Source organism: Equus asinus, chromosome 1, assembly GCF_041296235.1.
Source record: "Equus asinus isolate D_3611 breed Donkey chromosome 1, EquAss-T2T_v2, whole genome shotgun sequence".
Taxonomy (NCBI): domain Eukaryota; kingdom Metazoa; phylum Chordata; class Mammalia; order Perissodactyla; family Equidae; genus Equus; species Equus asinus.
In genome coordinates, this window is record NC_091790.1 from 203,659,663 (window position 1) to 203,679,678 (window position 20,016).

A 20,016-nucleotide genomic window follows, 5' to 3' on the forward strand; every position below is an offset into this window, starting at 1 on the left:
TTTATCCCAAGTAGGCAAGGCTGGTTCAGCATTTGAAAATCAATTAAAGTAATCCATCACATCAATAGATTAAAAAACAATAATCATATCAATAGATGCAGAAAAAGCACTTGACAAAATCCAACACACATTCATGATAAAAGAATCCTCAGGAAACTAAGAATAGAGGGGAACTTCCTCAACTTGATAGAGTTGCTACAAAAAACCTACAGCCAACATCATATTTAATGGTGAGCAACTAGAAGCTTTCCCATTGAGATGAGGAACAAGGCAAAGATTTCCCCCTCTTACCATTCCTTTTTCAACATCATACTGGAAGTTCTAGCTATTGCAGTAAGACCAGAAAAGGAAATAAAAGGTATACTGAGTAGGAAGAGTGAAATGAAACTATCTTTCTTCACAGATTTCTTGATTATCTATGTAGAAATCCGAAAGAACGGACAAAAACAACTTCTGGAACTAATAAGCAATTATAGCAAGGCTTCAGGATACAAGGTTAATATTCAAAAGTCAATCACTTTCCTATACACCAGCAATGAACAAGTGGAATTTGAAATTTAAAAAAGAAAAAACACCATTTCCATTAGCACCCCCACAAAATGAAATACTTAGGTATAATCTAACAAAACATGTATAAGATCTATCTGATGAAAATTACAAAACTGATGAAAGAAATCAAAGAATAACTAAATAAATGGAGAGATATTCCACATTCATGGATTGGAAGACTCCATATTGTCAAGACATCAGTTCTTCCTAATTTGATCTATAGATTTGATGCAATGCTAACCAAAATCCCAGCAAGTTATTTTGTAGATATTGACAAACTAATTCTAAAATTTATAGGAGAAGCAAAAGATCCAGAATAGCCAACACAATATTGAAGGAGAAGAACAAAGTTGGAGAACTGACACTATCTGACTTCAAGACTTACTAAAAAGCTACAGTAATCAAGATTGTATACCTCGGAGATAGTGTGGGTTCACTTCCAGAGCACTGCAGTCAAGTCAGTATCACAATAAAATGAACAAGTCACACAAACTTTTGGCTTTCCCAGTGCATATAAAAGTTACGTTTGCACTATACCATAGTCTATTAACTATACAATAGCATTATGTCTAAAAGAACAATGTATATATCTTAATTTGAAAATCCTTTATTACTAAAAAATGCAAATGCTGTTAGAAAAATGGCACTGATAGACTTGTTCAACATAGGGTTGTCACAAACCTTCAATTTGTAAAAAATGCAATATCTGCAAAGCACAATAATGTGAAGCACAATAAAACACGGTATGCCTGTATAGTATTGGCAAAGGAACAGACAAGTACATCAACGGAACAGAACAGAGCCTAGAAATAGACCCACATAAATATACGTAACTGATCTCTGAGAAAGCAGCAATGGCAATACAATGGAGAGAAGAGAGTCTTTCCAACAAACAGTGCTAGAATAACTGGACATACACACACACGCACACACACAAATCAATCAAGACACAGACCTTACACCCTTCACAAAAACTAACTCCAAATGAACCACAGACCTAAATGTGAAATGCAAAACTATAAAACTCCTAGAAGATAACAAAGGAGAAAACCTAGGTGACCTTGGGTTTGGCAATGACTTTTTAGATACGAGACCAAAGGCATGATACATGAAAGAAACAACTGATAAACTAGACTTCATTAAAATTAAAAATTTCTGTTCTGTTGGGGCCAGCCCGGTGACACAGCACTTAAGTACACACATTCCACTTCGGTGGCCCAGGGTTCCCCGGTTCAGACCCCAGGTGGGACACGGCACTGCGTGGCAAACCATGCTGTGGCAGGTGTCCCACATATAAACTAAAGGAAGATGGACACAGATGTTAGCTCAGGGCCAGTCTTCCTCAGCAAAAAAGAGGAGGATTGGCAGCAGTTAGCTCAGGGCTAATCTTCCTCAAAAAAAAAAAAACATAAATAAAATTTCTGTGCTGTGAAAAACATTGTCAAGAGGATAAAAAGAGAAGCCTACAGACTGGGAGAAAATATTTGCAAAACATGTATCTGATAAAGGACTTTGATCCAAAATATATAAAGAACTCTTAAAACACAACAATAAGAAAATAAACAACTTAATTAAAAAGCAAGCCAAGCCTTTAACAGACACCTCACCAAAGAAGATAAACAGATGGCAAATAAGCAGGTGAATGATGCTCCAGGGGCTGGCCCCATGGCTGAGTGGTTAAGTTCACACTCCACTTCAGCAGCCCAGGGTTTGCTGGCTTGAATCCTGAGCACGGAACTACACACTGCTCATCAAGCCATGCTGTGACGGCAACCCATAAAGATGAACTAGAATGATCTACACCTAGGATACAACTATGTACTGGGGCTTGAGGGAGGGGAAAAGAAAGGAGGGAGATTGGCAACAGATGTTAGCTCAGGGCCAATCTTCCTCACCAAAAAAATAAATAAATAAATAAGAAAGAAAGAAAGAAAGATGCTCCACATAACATGTTTATCAGGCAATGTAAATTAAAACAATGAGATACTACTACAATCCAGAACACTGACAACTCCAAATGCTGGTGAGGCTGTGGAGCAATAGGAACTTTCACAGACTGCTGGTAAGAATACAAAATGGTGCAGACAGTTTGGCAGTTTCTTACAAAAGTAAACATACTCTTACCATATGATCCAGTAATCACATTCCTTGATATTTACCAGAAGAAGCTGAAAACTTATGTCCACACAAAAACCTGCACACAGATGTTTATAGCAGCTTTATTCATAACTGCCAAAACTTGGAAGCAACCAAGAAGTCCTTCAGCAGGAGAATGGACAAACAAACTGTTGTACATACATACGACAGAATATTATTCAGCAATAAAAGAAATGAGCTAGCAAGCCATGAAAAGAAGCTTAAATGCATATTACTGAGTGAAAGGAGCCAGTATGAAAAGGCGACATACTGCATGGGATTCTGAAAAAGGCCAACTACGGAGACAGGAAAAGGAACAATGGTTGCCAGGGGGTAGAGGGGAAGGAGGATGAACAGGTGGAGCCAGCAGATGTTTACTGCAGTGAAACCTACTTTGTATGACACTGTAATGATGGATACATGTCATTATACTTTTGTCCAAACCCAAAGAAGGTACATCACCAGGAGTGAGCCCAAAGTTAAATGTATGGACTTACAGTGATAATGATGTGTCAATATAGTTTCCTCAGTCGTAACAAATGAACCATGCTGGTGAGGGATGTTGATAATTGACAGGCTACACATGTGTGGGGGCAGGAGGTATACGGAAAATATCTGTGCCTTCCACTCCATTTTGCTGTGAACCTATAACTGCTCTAAAAACTAATGTCTATTAAACAGAAATTAAGCTAGAGGTAAACTGAGACTATCAATATGCACTCGTATTTATAAGCACAAGTATACATCCCACCTATGTAATTGCCAGCATATCCCTAAAATGGACTGGCACAGCTAATTCCCAACAGAAACAACATGACACGCATCCCTAGAGCCCAGATTCTTATCTTAAATGCTATTCTCCACTAAAAGAACTGGGAGTCCTCAGAGAACAGGTGATCTCATATCTTGGGGCAGAGAGCATTAAAGACGAGCCTCAACACTACTGCTGCCAAAGAGTAATGAGCTTTGAAATATTCTGAGATGATGTGAAAAAGGACTCAGAAGTTTCCTATTCTTCAAGTAAGAAAAACTTAAATGCCAGAATTTCAGTTTTGTGGTGATACTGCAAGAACAGCAGTAGCTTAGAAAATACAAAAAGGAGGGGCCATCCCAGTGGCGTAGTGGTTAAGTTTGCATGCTCCACTTTCAGCTGCCTAGGGTTCGTGGATTTGATTCCTGGGTGTGGACCTACACATTGCTTATCAAGCCATACTGTGGAGGCATCCCACACACAAAATAGAGGAAGACTGGCACGGATGTTAGCTCAGGGCCAATCTTCCTCAAGGAAAAAGAGGAAGATTGGCAACAGACGTTAGCTCAGGGCCAATCTTCCTCACCAAAAGAAAACATAAAAAGGAAACTATAAGAACATAAACACTGCTTCAATTAGTGAATTGATGCCTACTAGGTGCCTGGAAGTATTCTAGGCACAAGGAATGAATCAATGAACAAGATAAATCCCTGACCTCATGAAGCTTACATTCTAAAGCAGAAGGCACACAATAAACAAATACATAATGTAATGTCCTATTTGTTAAATACTAACAGAGGAAGTAAAGCAGAAGGAGAGAGTGACAAGTGTTGCTTTTTGGGCAGGTTAGTCAAGAAAGGCCTCTGAGGAGAGAGCAACCAGAGATTTGACTGAAGTAAGGTGAATAAGCTATATGAATAACTGCGAGAAAGGTGTTCCAAGCAAAGATGACAGAAAGTGTAAATGCCTGAGAAACGAACACAGTTATGAACTCTGGGAATAGCAGGGAGGTCGTATGGGTGGAGCCCAGTGGAGGGAGCAGGAGGAGACAGGACGGACAGAAGATGTGGCTGGACAGGTACCCAAGGTCAGATTAGTAGTCATGGTATGGACTTCGGATTGCATTTTAAGTATCACCGGAGGCTGTGGATGATTGACAGAAGTGAGGTAAAAGACTCTTCCTTTGGGTCTGAAAAGACCACGCTGGCTACTATGGAGAATAAGACTAGAATGGGGCAGGAGTAAAAGCAGGGGCACCAGTTAGGAGGCTCTTGCAGCAGTCCACCCAAGGACGAAGGAGGCAAGTTCTGGAGTGACAGCAGTGGAGGAGAAGAAAAGGGTTTGAAATGAGCATATACTATGAGGGTAAAGGCCAAAGCATTTTCTAACGGGCTCCATATTTTTAGCCAAAACAATACATGATGTCATTTACTGAGGTGGGAACACTGGAAGCGGAGAAAGTTTCAGGATAACAATAAACAGCTCCATAGAAAACACATTACGTTTGAGATCCCCTTTAGACATCTCAGAGGAGTTGTTATTAAGGAAGCTGGAGATACAGGTTGTGTTCAAAGCAAGAAAAGAGCTGGCAATATAAATTTTTAGAGTCACCAGCACATAGATAATATTCAGAGCAATTAAACTGAATGAGACTACCTAATGTGTGAGAAGATGAGCAAAAGAGAATGGAGAGAAACCAGTGAGGTGAGAAGAAAACCAAGAGAATATGGTGTCCTAAAAGTCCAGCAAAAAGAAGAGTTTCACAGGGGTCGGCCCCAGGGCTAAATGATTAAAGTTCTGCGCTCCACTTTGGCAGCCTGGGTTCGCGGGTTTGGATCTGGGGCATGGACCTACTCCACTTATCGGCCATGCTGTGGAGGCATCCTACATACGAAATAGAGGAGGACTGGCAGAGACGTTAGCTCAGGGTTAATCTTCCTCAAGCAAAGGAGGAGGAAAATTGGCAATGGATCCTGGCTCAGGGTGAATCTTCCTTACCATAAAAAAAAAGAGTTTCACTCTTGAAAGTGGTTAGCTCTATGAAATGATATGGGATAGTTAACGTGGACAAAGAATAAAAGCTGGTTTTGGTAATATACGATTATGGATGACATGACAAGAACAATTTCAGTACAGCAGGAGGAAGAAAGCTTGATTAAAGTAGGTTCACGGAAAAAGTGGTCAAAAATAACTACCGACAATGAGCATGGACAACTCTTTCAAGGATTTTTGCTCTAAGATGAGCACAGAAGCAATACAGTAGCTGAAAGGGGATGTCAGATCAAGAGTTCTTTGTGCATAAGAAGGGTGGTGCTGCAGCACGTTCAATGCTAATGGAAATGATTCCCTGAAAGAGGAAATTCATGATGCAGGAAACCAAGGAAAACTGAAGGCACGAGGTCCACAATACAGCCATGCATCACCTAATGACAGGGATACATTCTGAGAAATGCACTGTCAGGGAATTTCATCATTGTGCAAACAGCAGAGCGTGTACTTGCACAAACCTGGATGGTTTAGCCTACTATACACCTGGGCTATATGGTACTCTCCTTACAGGACCGCCATCATATATGCAGCCCATCACTGACCGAAACGTCGTCATGCTGCACACGACTGCGGATGAAAGGGGACAGAATCCAGGACACGAGCAGAAGTGCTGCCCTTAGATAACCACAGAGACTTTTCATCCCATTTTAACAGTAGGGAAGGTAGGATATATGGGCAGAGATGCAAGCAGGCAAGAAGATTTGATGGTGGGTGAACGTGGAATTTCTTTCCTGCTTGCTTCTATTTTTTCTTTTTTCACTGAAAGCAAGATCATCAACTAAAGAATGAAAAATGGGAGGTGTCTGAAGTTTGCCGAGAGAAGAGAAGGTGGTAAAAGAGAAATCAGTCAGCGAGTTGATGTTTTTCAGCTGCTAAAATGCAGACTTTGGCTTTTGATATGAAAACAAAACAGTGGGAGGAAGGCAGAGGAAGTTCAGGGTGTCTAAGAGAATGACTGCAATGACAGGTCGTATAATTTGAGCTGGAAAAGGACAGTGACAAACCTCATCAGTCAGATCACTGGATTGGAGGATGGGATATGGTTGAAGAATTACTGTGGTGTAGATATTAGCAGAAAGTGAGCTGGGAAAAGAAAAGGTAGTAGTCAGAGGGTAGGATAGTTGAAACTGAGATGTTGGAAGTGAAAAAGCAATTGTCCTAGTAAGTGATACAATGACAAAGGTTAAATCATGAGCATAAGAATGAATGGCTGAAGTGGGCTGGGGAATAAGATTTTTGAGGAAATCAAGGAGGCAAGAGGTCTGGCTATTGAATAGATTATTAAAATTGACAATGGGAGAAGCAGAGGACAACAGAAAGGCAGGGGCTGAATCTTAGAGAATGAGGGAGAGTACTCAAGAAGACAGCTGCTAAGTGCAACAAAAAGGGACCTGTGGTACGGTCTGAGGACACTGGTCGAAAGGAACTTGTAAATAATCACTAAGTTGAAAAACGTCACTTGAAACTTGAAAGGCTTTTCACTAGGAAGTAACAGTATACACTTCAGAAAAAATTTAAATGAAGGAAAAACATCACATAAAAAAGAACTAGTGGGGAACTTATATATAAATTCAAGTTCAAAGTGACGTGGTAAAGAATGTGCACCAAAGGGCGAAATGTAGAATTCTGAACTTCCAAGCTACACTCTTGTCATTCTAGCTACCTAGATCCTGTTGGAAAGAGGGGTGAGAATTGTAGACATTTGAAGGCTTTCTAAGAATCATAGCTGTATAACAGCAAAACATTTAACAATCAAAAATATTTTATGGAAAATTATATTTTGAAAGATATGGCAATTTCTAACTCTTCTCTAAAAACTATATGACATTCGGTAAGCATGAAGAAGACATTCAACTTCAGAGAAAAGTTCTATCACTATGACTAAACTCTATCCAACAACTGTTAAAAATATTGCCAATGAGAGACCATCTCGTATAGATATGCTCTGAATAGAAGATGAAACCTACTTCCTTTGATAAATTATTAAATCACTAACTTTATGGAAATTTTGGAAACTACTTTGGGCAACCTACTCTATCTTCCCTTTGGAGGTGCCAAATACACATTAGCTTATTTAAGGCACCTAAAAGTCCAGGAGACCAGAAAGTATTTGGTCTGGTTTAACCCAGCATTTCACAATATTATTCACTAATGGGACATATTTTTTACCTCACACACACGCTAACACAATAAGCCTTAAACAAACACTACATGGTGTGTAAGCCAGAAATATACCATGAGCTATCATACTAACGGCCTGGAATTACTATCCATTCCAGTTTTAATTTTAACAAAACGTTTCTCCACAGACATTAAATAATTTATACTATATCTGGGCTTTAGGGAGGAAAAAAGAACTCTGTTTTTTCAGTTTGTCATTACTTAAACTATTTCAATAGATGGAAATTTTAGAACTCAGTATATAGACAAATGCTAACTGAGAAAATTATTATGTATTAAAATTTTTTTGAAGTGTTGATACCTGTTTCCACAATATTTTCTGTTTCTGTTGTCTCCAGGCCATCCATGCTGTCCTCATCTTCAACTGTAGATTTTCCTCTACTTCGAGGCCTACAGACAAAGAAATAAACACATATATTTAAATGTTAAATTTTAAGGCTTAGAATTATATTCAACACAAAGCACAAGTTAAAGGTATACAGAACAAAATAATTTAGGCCATTTTTCCTACGTTTTACCATATCAAATAGTAAATATCACAATTCATAATCATTTTTCCCTCAAATCCAGCCCTTCCTTACACATAAATGTGAGGACAGGCCCACATTAACATATCTGTGTCATCATAACTCACTTCTTTAAGTACTCTTCATTTTAGGCTTTGTCCCTCTTTTAGCTGACCTTGAGATGACTCCCTCTGTCAAGAGTAGTGGTTTTTCCATCTAACGGGGTTTTTCAAAGTGTACACATCAGGTTATACCACTGTATCTAAGGAAATTGAGGAGTGATAGGAGTGATGCCCAGATGTATGTATTTTTAAGATGCTTACACAGGTGAAAGTGATGCACACCCCTCAGATCACGCAAAAAGGAATTCTAAATATTAAACATGATCTAGTCATACCCACCTTACAAGTGTAATGAAATTTACTTTACAAACACTTCAGTAAAATAAAATAAACATAAGAATCATAGAAAAGTGAGATTCTTTAACCCAAGGCAGTTACAAAGAACAAAACTAATGCCTTTAAATTTTTGAAGCCTCATAAATAAGGGAGAGAAATGAGTCAACAAAAAGAAATTAAAAACATATAAAATAATAAAAAACAAGACATTATATATTTTAAAAACTTAGAAATTGAAAAAGCAATATTCAGATAATTTCAGAGCTTTAAATTATTTCATTACTTGAAAGGATAGAAATGAACTCAGTATTTAGTTGAAAAACACTGAAAGAACAGAAAATAAGAAACAAAGGCTTAACAATATAAAAAATTAGGCAAAAAGCTGTTTTAAACATTAGAAAATCCATTTAAATCACATTTTTTAAAGTATATTTTAATCAATCAAAACCAATAAAGGAGACATAAGAATTTTTAGTTAAAGTGGTTAAAGTCCAAATGTTTTTATAGGTGAACAACTGCAAACTGTCAATAAGTCATCCCTACCCCTTAAAATATTAAAAAGAAACATTTGAACCAAAATTCTAACAAATACATCCAAAAAATTATGGATGAAAAAAATCCAGGGGCTGGCCTGGTGGCACAGGGGTAAACTTCGCACGTTCCACTTCGGCAGCCTGGGGTTCGCCAGTTCGGATACCAGGTACGGACATGGTAGTGCTCGGCACGCCATGCTGTGGTAGGCGTCCCACATATAAAGTAGAGGAAGATGGGCACTGATGTTAGCTCAGGGCCAGTCTTCCTCAGCAAAAAGAGGAGGATTGGCAGCAGTTAGCTCAGGGCTAATCTTCCTCAAACAAACAAAAAAAAAAAAACACTAAACTAAATATTAGTAAATATAATCAGAATGCAGGTATGATTTAATATCAGAAATTTGTCAATATAACATACACATCAGTCAAAATAGTACCATTTCCAACTTCAGGGGGTCGGGGGGAAGCAGAACTAAATAAGAGAAGACGAAGCCCTGGGGAAAGGGTGATCAGGACTAAAGCATTCTAAGGTTGATTTTATTGTTCATGGACAAAGAGAGAGAATTATTACGTTTAGAATTTAAGTCAAGTAGTTATGTTTAAATTTAAAAGAAAATTTTAAAATAATCAAAGGGAAAAGAAAGGATGAGAAAAGTTTGACCAAATCAACAGCAGGCAGTAAAGGACAGAATTAAATACATGGTAAATAGAATATAAGATAAAAAATAAATACAAATATGAGTTTTCACAGTAAATATAAATGGCTTAAACTTGGCCATCATTATTTAATGATAAAAAGACTAATTCACCAGGATAACATAAGTCAACAGAACTTCAGATTACATAAAGCAAACATTTAGAGAACAACAAACACAAAATGAGAGATTCACAATCATTATGGGAGATTTTAACATCCCACTCTCAGAAACTAAGAGATAAAAAACTGTAGTTAAAAGCATTTTAAGCAAGTACGTGGAGAACATATTTAACAAGCTTCTTTAGATGACTCAGTCAAGCCTCCTGTGCGCTCTGTTAAACTACAGGATTCAGAGGTAAACAAAACAAAATCCCTGCCTTTAGGAAACTACATCCTAATGAGAAGAAATATTTGTTACTCTTGTAAACAAATAAAAACACACATAACATGAAGAAAATACTAAGGAAAGAAAATAAAGCAAAGAATGAAGGACTAGCTACCATTTTAAATAAGAGATTTATAAAATAAACTTTATAAAATAAAATTTTATATGAGTAGGAGACACTTCAATAGAGACCTGAAGTATTCTTATCATATTCTCATTACTGAAGAAACTGCAAGCTTAGCTGGGCTTTGTCACTTAATTTTCCAAACTAATGTCTACCCTATTTTAAGTTTCTCTCTCCACTATCCTGACCATGACTAAGTTATCATTTTTTGGCACAACTGGCTTTATTTCAAACTTGTTAAATCTATTTTATAGATATATCAATATCAATATCTCAATCTATTGGTTGTCTGCATTATGGTACTTATCCCTTACAAAAAAATTTTTAATTTTTGCTTTGCTTTTTTCTTTCCTTCTTATTTCTCCTATTCTTGGTTTTGGTACCAATAAGACATGGTTTTTACATTCACCAATCCATCAGAATTCCTTTCCTGGGGTCGGCCCCGTGGCTGAGTAGTTAAGTTCGCACACTCTGCGGTGTAACCTCAGGGTTTTGCTGGTTCGGATTCTGCGTACGGACCTAGAACCACTCATCAAGCCACGCAGGGGCAGCATCCCACACAGCAGAGCCAGAAGGACCTACATCTAGAATATACAACTATGTACTAAAGAGCTTTGGGAAGAAGAAGAAAAAGATAATAAAAAGATTGGCAACAGATGTTAGGTCAGGTGCCAATCTTGTTTTTAAAAAGAAGAGAGAGAACATAGAGAATTCTTTTCCTTCTGGTCAATGAACCAACTTACCAACATCATGTCATTTTCAAATTTCCCACATTTCATCACATCTTTTTATTGCTGCTCACAGGCTTCTGGTAGTGATTGTTCTGACTAATCAAACACTGAATTTGTTTTCTCTGAATGTAAAAGATAATGGTCATACTTGTCAAACGGACATCAGTTGCCAATTTCCATATTTAAATGGAAAAACGGATGCATACATTTTATATTTCCATTCTTCATTCAGATATTCCTAGTTTTGGTTTTCAATAGAACTTTGAAGTCTAATTATAAATGACAGCATAAAGATTATTTAATCTTTCCTTGGTTTTCCTTATTTTCTCTTTTTCCTTTGTATCTCTTAACCTTTTCATTTTAGTTTTCTTGGATTCAATTTGTTACAAAGAAATCTGAAGTAAAATAATACCACTAACTTTACTTGAGAAAACTTTCCACCAAACATTCAATGTTCCATATTAATCTTATAAGTTAAAACTAATTTGAGTTCCTAAAATAACAGAAGACATCTACTTAAAGCCACATGGGAGTAAGGGGGTTCAAAATTACCTTCCAGCCATAAACAACTAGAAAAACAGACAAAATATAAGAAACCACCATTATCAGACATTGGTCAAAAGGTAGGCACAGGACTGTAATCCCTGAACAAAAGGAAACAAACAAGGTGAACCCTACCATCACAAAGGCTTCCTGCATGGAGTTAATCTACAACTGTAGCACAGAGAGGGGGAACTCAGAGACTGGCAATTGTGCTGAAAGAAGGAGACAGAAATTATCAGCTCAGGAGGCTAAAGGAGGCTAGAAACCGTGGGACAGAACACAAGAGGAAGGAACTGTGCAGGAAAGAGTTCCAGAAATCTGCATAAGAGTAACCTCAAGTTTTTATCTGACTATCAACCCTTATAATTGTGGTGTAAAACCCATCAGGCTGAACAAGTACAGCTTCCAAGGAAAAAACAATTACAGAAGAGTTGCAATAGGAACAAATTCCAGAGCTTACAGTGAGCCAAGAATCAAACATGTTCCCTCCAGACACAGTGCCAAGCCCTCCTTGACAACATAACACACTCAACAGAGCCCAGAGTAGAACACACCTTTAAGAATGGGGCTAAATGAAGCCTAGAACAAATAAGACTCTAGACCATCTCTAAAAGACCTAACGAGTAATCTCAACAGAATGAAATGATCCACAACTAATTTAACTGCTGGGAAAATAAAGTTCAACACTTGTTAAAGCATTACAACAAAACTCAGCTCTCAGGAAAAACAAAAAAATTCACATGTGGCATCCAATAAAAATTTACAAGGAATACAAAGAAGCAAGAAAACGTGAGTCATAACTAGAAGAAAAATCAAAGAATAGAAACAGAGATAACAGAAGTGACAGGCACGGCCATTAAACCAACTTTTATCAAGATGCCTCACATGCTCAAGAATGTAACCGAAAACAAATGAGAGGAGAGAAATTGAAGATATTAGAAAAATAAAATGAAATTCATAGAGGTAACAGTAAAAGATGATATCAAATGAAAATCTGACTTTGAAAGATTAACATCTGATTAGAAATAGCAAAAGATAAAATGACTGACCTTAAAGACATTGCAAAAAAAAAAATCTATCCAAAAGAAAGGACAAGACAAAAAAAGACAAATCCAGCTGCAGTGCCCTGTGGGACAAGAGCACCCAGTCTAACACACATGAGGTCTGAGTTGAAGGGAAGGGAACAGAAAAAACATTTAGTGAAATAATAGCTGTAAATCTTGCAAACTGTATAATCATAAACCCACAGATCCAAGAAGCCCAACAAAATGCCAAACACACACACCACGACCTCACATCAACAAAATGCCAAACACACACACCACAACCTCACATCAACAAAATGCCAAACACACACACCACAACCTCACATCAACAAGGCACTTGAGAGTCAATTTGCTGACAGAGTAATAAAAAGAACATCTTAAAAGCAGCCAAAGAGAAGACATATTACTTAAGAGGAACAAAAGATAAGAATGACTACAAGCTTCTTCTGAAACTTTGTGAGCCAGAGGACAGTCAAACAACATATTTAAAGTGCTTGGAGAAAATTAAAGAAATCTGTCAACTATGAACAAAACATGCAGCCAAAAGCATCCTTGGAAAACAAAATTAACCTAAAAACTTTTTCAAACAAACATGCTGAACAAATTCTCACCAACAAATCTCCATTACAAGATACGTTAAGAAAATTCTTCAGACAAAAGGAAAATGATATTCAATAAAAATCTGGATCAAAATTCCTGCAAGGAAAGGAAAAAAGAGTGATACAAGTGATAATACGTAAGTAAATATAAAAGATATTTTTTCTCCTTTTTAATCTCTTTAAAAGTTAACTCACGGGGGCCAGCCCCATGGCTGAGTGGTTAAGTTCGCATGCTCTGCTTCGGTGGCCCAGGGTTTCACTGGTTCGGATCCTGGGCGTGGACATGGCACTGCTCATGAGGCCATGCTGAGGCGGCGTCCCATATGCCACAACTAGAAGGACCCACAACTGAAAATAGACAACTATGTACTGGGGGCCTTGGGAGAAAAAGGAAAAATAAAACAAAATATCTTTAAAAAAAAAAGTTAACTCACTGTTTAAAGAAAAACTAATAATTTATTGTGGAGTTCATAATAAATATAAAATTAAAATAGTTCAAAACACAGTTGGTCAAAGTGAAAGTATAGTGATGTACAGGTTTTATATTACCTCCAAAGTGATAAAATGTTACTTGAAGGTAGACTCTGATGAGTTAAAAATTCACAATGCAAACCCTAGAGCAACTCCTTCATAAACACACACACAAAACAATCTATAGCTTATGCGTCAAGCGACAATAAAACAGAATCCTAAAAAATATTTCAAGTAACCAAAAAAAAAAAAGACAGAAAAGACAAAGGAACAAAGGAAAACCAATGGGACAGAGAAGGAATAAATACAAAACAAAGAGCAAGAAGACAGATTTAAACCCATCCACATCAATAATTATGTTAAGTGCAAATGGTCTAAACACTACGATTAAAAGGCAGAGATTAACAGATCAAATTTAAAAAGCAAGACCCAACTATATGCCGTCTATGACATACACACTAATAAAGAACAAAGAGACACAAAGACACAACATGACAACAGTAATCAAAAGAAAGCTTCAGAAACTATATAATTAAACAAAATAGACTTCAAACAAGGAATATTATAAGATCTAAAGATGGACATTTCATAATGATAAAAGTGTCAATTCATCAAAGAGACAATAATCCTAAATACGTATGCACTCAATAGCAAAGCTTCAAAATACATGATAATTGAAAGGAGAAATTTTTAAACCCACAATTACACTTGGATATGACATCACTCTGCTCAATAACTGACATAGGTAGACACAAAATTCAATAACGACACAGCAGACTTAAGACTACTAACAACCAAGTAGACCTAACTGACAGAGAACACCCCACCTAATGACAACAGAATACCTATTCTTTTCCAGCACACAATCCCCAGAGAAGACCATACTGTAGGCCTTAAAACAAAGTTCAACAAATTTTAAAAGAGTGAAATCATACAGAATATGTTCTCTGGCCATAATGGAATTAAACTGGAAACAAACAAATGAAAAAGATATAAGCAATATACTCCACTATAACTATGGTTAAAAAAAAAAAAAACCCACAGTTCTAAATAACCCATTAGTCAATAAAGCAATGACAAGGAAATTAGAAAACAGCTTAACTAAATGAAAATGAAAATGAAAACAGAGCATTTCAAAATTTGTAAAATTCAAGTAAGCAGTGAATAAAGGGAAATTTAAGTAGATATAGCAGAAAATAAGGGGGCTGGCCTGGTGGTGTAGTCAAGTTTGAGCGCTCCACTTAAGCAGCCCGGGGTTCGCCGATTTGGATCCCGAGCGCAGACCTATGTACCACTTATCAAGCCATGCTGTGGCAGGCACCCTACATATAAAGTAGAGGAAGATGGGTACAGATGTTAGCTCAGGGCCAAGCTTCCTCAAAAGGAAAATAATAATAAGAGAATTTTTTAGTGAATGAAACTAAAAGATGGTTCTTTGAAAAACATTAAAATAGATGAGTCTCGAGCAAAAGTATAATCAAGAGAAAAAAACACAAACTACCAAGAGAAAAACTGAAAGTTCATCACTAGAGAGACTGTATAAATTAAAGGACAAAGAAAAAATATTACAAATAACTTTGTCAATAAATCAACAACTCAGACGAAATGAACAAAATCCTTAGAAGTCACAAATTACCAAAAGTGACTCAAGACTAGAAACAGAAAATGTGAATAGCCAAAAGTCTACTTAAAAAATTGAATTTGTAAGTATAAACCTTCCCAAAGAAAACCCCAGCCCCAGATAACTTTATTGATGAATTCTATCAAACTTTTAAGAAATAATACTAACCCTGCACTATCTTTAGGAAACAATGGAGGAACACTTACCAACTCATTCTATGAGGGCAACATTACATTGACAGCAAAATCAAAGACATTATATAAAATCAATATCCATCATAAACATTGACCCACTCTGCAGAAGTAAAAGAGGAACACTCCAGCACTCATTTTTTGCAGATACAATTGTCATCCCAAACCAAAAAATCGATAATGAAAGGAAATAAAATTACAGCCTGTTTTTCACTTTAAAAAAAAAACATAAAAAATCTCAAACAAAAGATTATCAAGGGGTGCCAGTTCTGGATGACATGGGGGAATTATGCCAAACTTTTTCTCTCACTGAATGCAAGTATAAAACATAGTAATAATGCATAAAACAACTATTTGAGTTTCCTTAAAAATATCTAAAAGCACATTGGTCAGGAACAGACACTAAAATTCAAAGTACTGCCAAAGTGTCACTAAATTTACTATTTTTTACCTCTCCAGGATCCCCTGGCCTGAACTCAGAGCAGTCTGAAACCCAGCAGTGCTGAGGTCCTGAAAGAGCGCTCACCTGAGCTAGCGTGCAACGTACCCATGGGTAGATCTGATCCTAATTAGTGTAACAAGGACTTTGAGAACTGAGCTAACAGACTTCTGGCCCAGTCCCACACTGACCACTTAATCCTACACACAGCACAGACAGAAACAGCACTGCAGGGGCTTTGAAAACTAAACTGACCTTACCATATCCCACAAAAGACGGGCTGAAACCTATAGCTTGTACCTATCTAGGCCAAGTGCCTGCTGAATCAAAAACATCAACATTCTCCAGGCGGTGTTTTTAAAACCCAGTCTCATCATTTTCAAAATGTTTAGGAAATAATCCAGAATTACTTGGGACACAAAGAACCACAAAAATATCAAATCACATGAAAAAATACAATGAACAAAAAGCCAGTGTAACACAGAGGTTGGAATTATCTGATGAGCACATTAAGGCAACTATTATAAAATGATCAAATGAGCAATTTTGAACACTTTTAAAACAAAATTTAAAACAGAAAGTGTCAACAAATAGAGGATATAGAGAAGAACCAAGCAGAAATTTTAGAAATAAAAATTACAAAAACTAAAACTCAGTAAAAACAAATACTAAATGGTAAGCCTAAATCAAAACAGATGAATTACATTAGACCTAAGTGGTCTAAACACCCCAGTTAAAATACAGAGATTGTCAGAAGTGAGTAAGAAAACATGACCCAACTATATGCTGCCCATATGAAACTCAATGTGAATATAATGACAGTTAAGGAAACAGCTATATGATACAACAGTAATCAAAGTTAAACTGGAATGCCTATGCTAATATCATACAAAGCAGACTTCAAAACAAAAAAAAATTACCAGGGATAAAGAAGGACAGGACATATTGATAAAAGGGTCAATTCACCAACAACACATAATTCTAATTATAAATGTGTGTGCACGTAACAACAAAACTTCAAAATACATGAAGCTGAAAAACACTCAAGTACATTATTCTCACTGAATCCTCTTAACTATCCCACTGAAGTAGGTATTATTGTTCCCATTTTACAGATAAGGAAATTGTAATTCAGAAAGGTTAAATAAGTCACCCACAGTCACTTAATTGGCCGGAGCTAAAAATCACATTGAGGGCAACATACTGGGGAGAATATCCATGAACTCCCCCTGCTAAGGTCTGTAAAACTACTGATTCCTCCTAAATTTCAATTAAAAAAACATTTTTTGGAGGTGGGTGAGCTAGCTATCTAGAGCAGTGTGTATGTTTGCTACCAAAAACCATAATTTTAGTCAGAACCTCACTACTCAGCCCCTCACATATCAAAGTGGGCAAGAGAAAGAATCTTGTAAGCTCAGAGTTCATCTCTCCTCTAAGCATCTCAGAATTTCACTCCACTGGCCTGGGACACAATAAGCTGCATACTCTCAAAAGACAAGAGGCTGAAAGGAGGAACTCAAACAGAAGTATTTGTACACCCATGTTTACAGCAGCAGTATTTAGAATAAACAAGAGGTGGAAGCAACCCAACAGTCCACTGACAGATGAATGGATAAATGAAATGTGGTATATACATGCAACCAATACTATGCAGCCTTAAAAAGGAAGGATTCTGATCCATGTTACAATATGGATGAAGCTTGAAGACGTTATGCTAAGTGAAATACGCCAGTCACAAAAAGACAAACACTACGATTTTACTTAAATGAGGTGTCCAGAGTAGTCAAATTCATAGAGGCAGAAAATAGAATGGTGGCTGCCAGGGACTGAGGGGAGGGCAGAAATGGACAGTTACTGTTTAATGGATATAAAGTTTCAGTTTGGGGAAGATAAAAAAATTTGTGGAGATGGAAGGTAGTGGTGGCTATACAACAATGGGAATGCAGTTATGCCACTGAACTGTACACCTAAAAAATAGTTAAAATAGTAAGTTTTATGTTACATATACTTTACCACTTTTTTTAATCAATGAAAGCAAAATCTGACTCTTTGAAAAGATTGATAAAATTGATAAACTTTTAGCAAAACTGACAAGAGAAGACACGAACTACAAATATCAGGAATGAAAAAGGGATTTCACTATAGACCCCACAGACATTAAAGGAAAATAAAAGAATATTATGAACAACTCCACATACATAAGTTTGACATCTTCAGATGAAATGGACCTCAAAGATAAACTACCAAAACTCACCCGAGATGAAACAATAACTGAAGAGCATTATAACTATTAAAGAAATTGAATTCACAGTATAAAATCTTTTGAAATAAGGATCTCCAGGCCCAGAGGGCTTCAATGGCTAATCCTACCCAACCTCCTCCTGCAGAATTGGAGGAGATAACACCAATTCTACAGAATCTCTTCTAGAAAACAGAAGACAGGGAACACTTCCCCATTCATTTTATGAGGTCAGCATTACCCTGATACCAAAACCAGACAGACAGTACAAAGAAACAAAACTACAGACCAATACCCCAAATCAACAGTGGCATAGAAATAAGAATACATTAGCAATTCAAATTCTGGAACATAAAAAGAACAATACACCACAACCATATGGGTTTTATCCCAGGAAGGTGGTGCTTGTTCAATATTCAAAAATCAATCAATGTAATTAGCCATTCTAACAATCTAAATCACAAGTCAGCAAACTATGACCCACAGGCCAAATCCAGCTCTGTGCCTGCTTTTGGAAATAATTTTATTGGAATATAGCCATGCACACTTAATTTGCATATTGTCTACATCTGCTTTCATGCTACAATAGCAGATATAAGTAGTTACAACAGAGACTATATAGCATGCAAAGCCTAAAATATTTACTATTTGATCCCTTTGCCAAAAAATGTCCTGACTTCTGGTCTAGACAAGAGAAATCACATGATCATATCAACAGACACAGAAAAAAAGCATTTGACAAAATATAACAACTACTTATGATAAAAACTCTGAGCAAAATAGGAATAGAGGAGAACTTCCTCAATCTAATAAAAGGGATCCACAAAAAATCTACAGCTAAAATCATACTTGATGGTGAAAGACTGCATGTCTTCACCTAAGATGGGGAAGAAGGCAAGAATGCCCACTTTCACTACGTTTATTTTCATTAACAGCATTTTAGCTAGTGTAAATCAGGCAAGAAAAGAAAAGAAAGGCAAACAAATTGGGAAGGAAAAAATAACATCGTTCTTATTCTCAAGCAACGTAATTGTTTATATAGAAAATCCCAAAAAGTCTACAGAAAAGCTCCTATTTCTCATAAGTAAGTTTAACAAGGCCCTAGGATACAAAGTCTATGTTCAAAAACCAAGCATATTTGTAAATATTAGCAATGGACAATTGAACAGTGAAACTTAAAAAACAATTCCATTTACAATAGTTACAACTAAAATGAAACATCTGATTATAAATCTAACAAAAGAGATACAGAGTGCGTGTCAAAAACTACTAACCACTGATGAAAGAAATCAAAGAAGTCTAACTAAGTGGAGAGACGTGCCGTGTTCTTAGATTGGAATACTGAACATAGCAAAGACCTCAGTTCTTCCTCAAATTCATCTGTAGGTTTAATGTAATACCAATCAAAATCCCAGGAAGATTTTTTAATACGTGGACAAATTGATTCTAAAATGTTCATAAAGAGCAAATGGAACTAGAATAGCTAAAACAATTCTGGAAAACTTGGGAAAGTTAAATGAATCTCACTATTTGAATATAAGTCTGCTATAAAATAGTAATCAAGACAGCAGGACACCAGTGAAGGTACAAACAAGGGAACAGAGTCTTTCGACAACAGTGTAAAAGAAATTCAAGGGAAGAATAAGACTAGACTTATCAACAGAAGGTGTTGGAAAAATTAAACATTCATATGCACAGACACACAAAAATGAAGCTTCACCTAAAACCTCACATCTTCGATAACAACTCAAGATGGATTATAAACCTAAGTGGAAAACATTATACTAAAAAACCTTTAGAAGAAAACATAAGAAACCATCATGATGAGGG

At 36.6% G+C, this 20,016-nt stretch overlaps 1 protein-coding gene across 14 annotated transcripts in view; it reads right to left on the bottom strand.

Annotated features, from left to right (window-relative positions):
* The window catches only part of KMT2C (lysine methyltransferase 2C), a 268,830-nt gene that overhangs the window by 189,917 nt on the left and 58,897 nt on the right, over nt 1-20,016 (bottom strand). For all 14 annotated transcript variants that reach the window (XM_044765689.2, XM_070516758.1, XM_044765692.2 and 11 more), the window contains one exon: nt 7,968-8,056. In XM_044765689.2, coding sequence (XP_044621624.1) covers nt 7,968-8,056 — 89 coding nt within the window. The remainder of the gene's footprint in view (nt 1-7,967; nt 8,057-20,016) is intronic.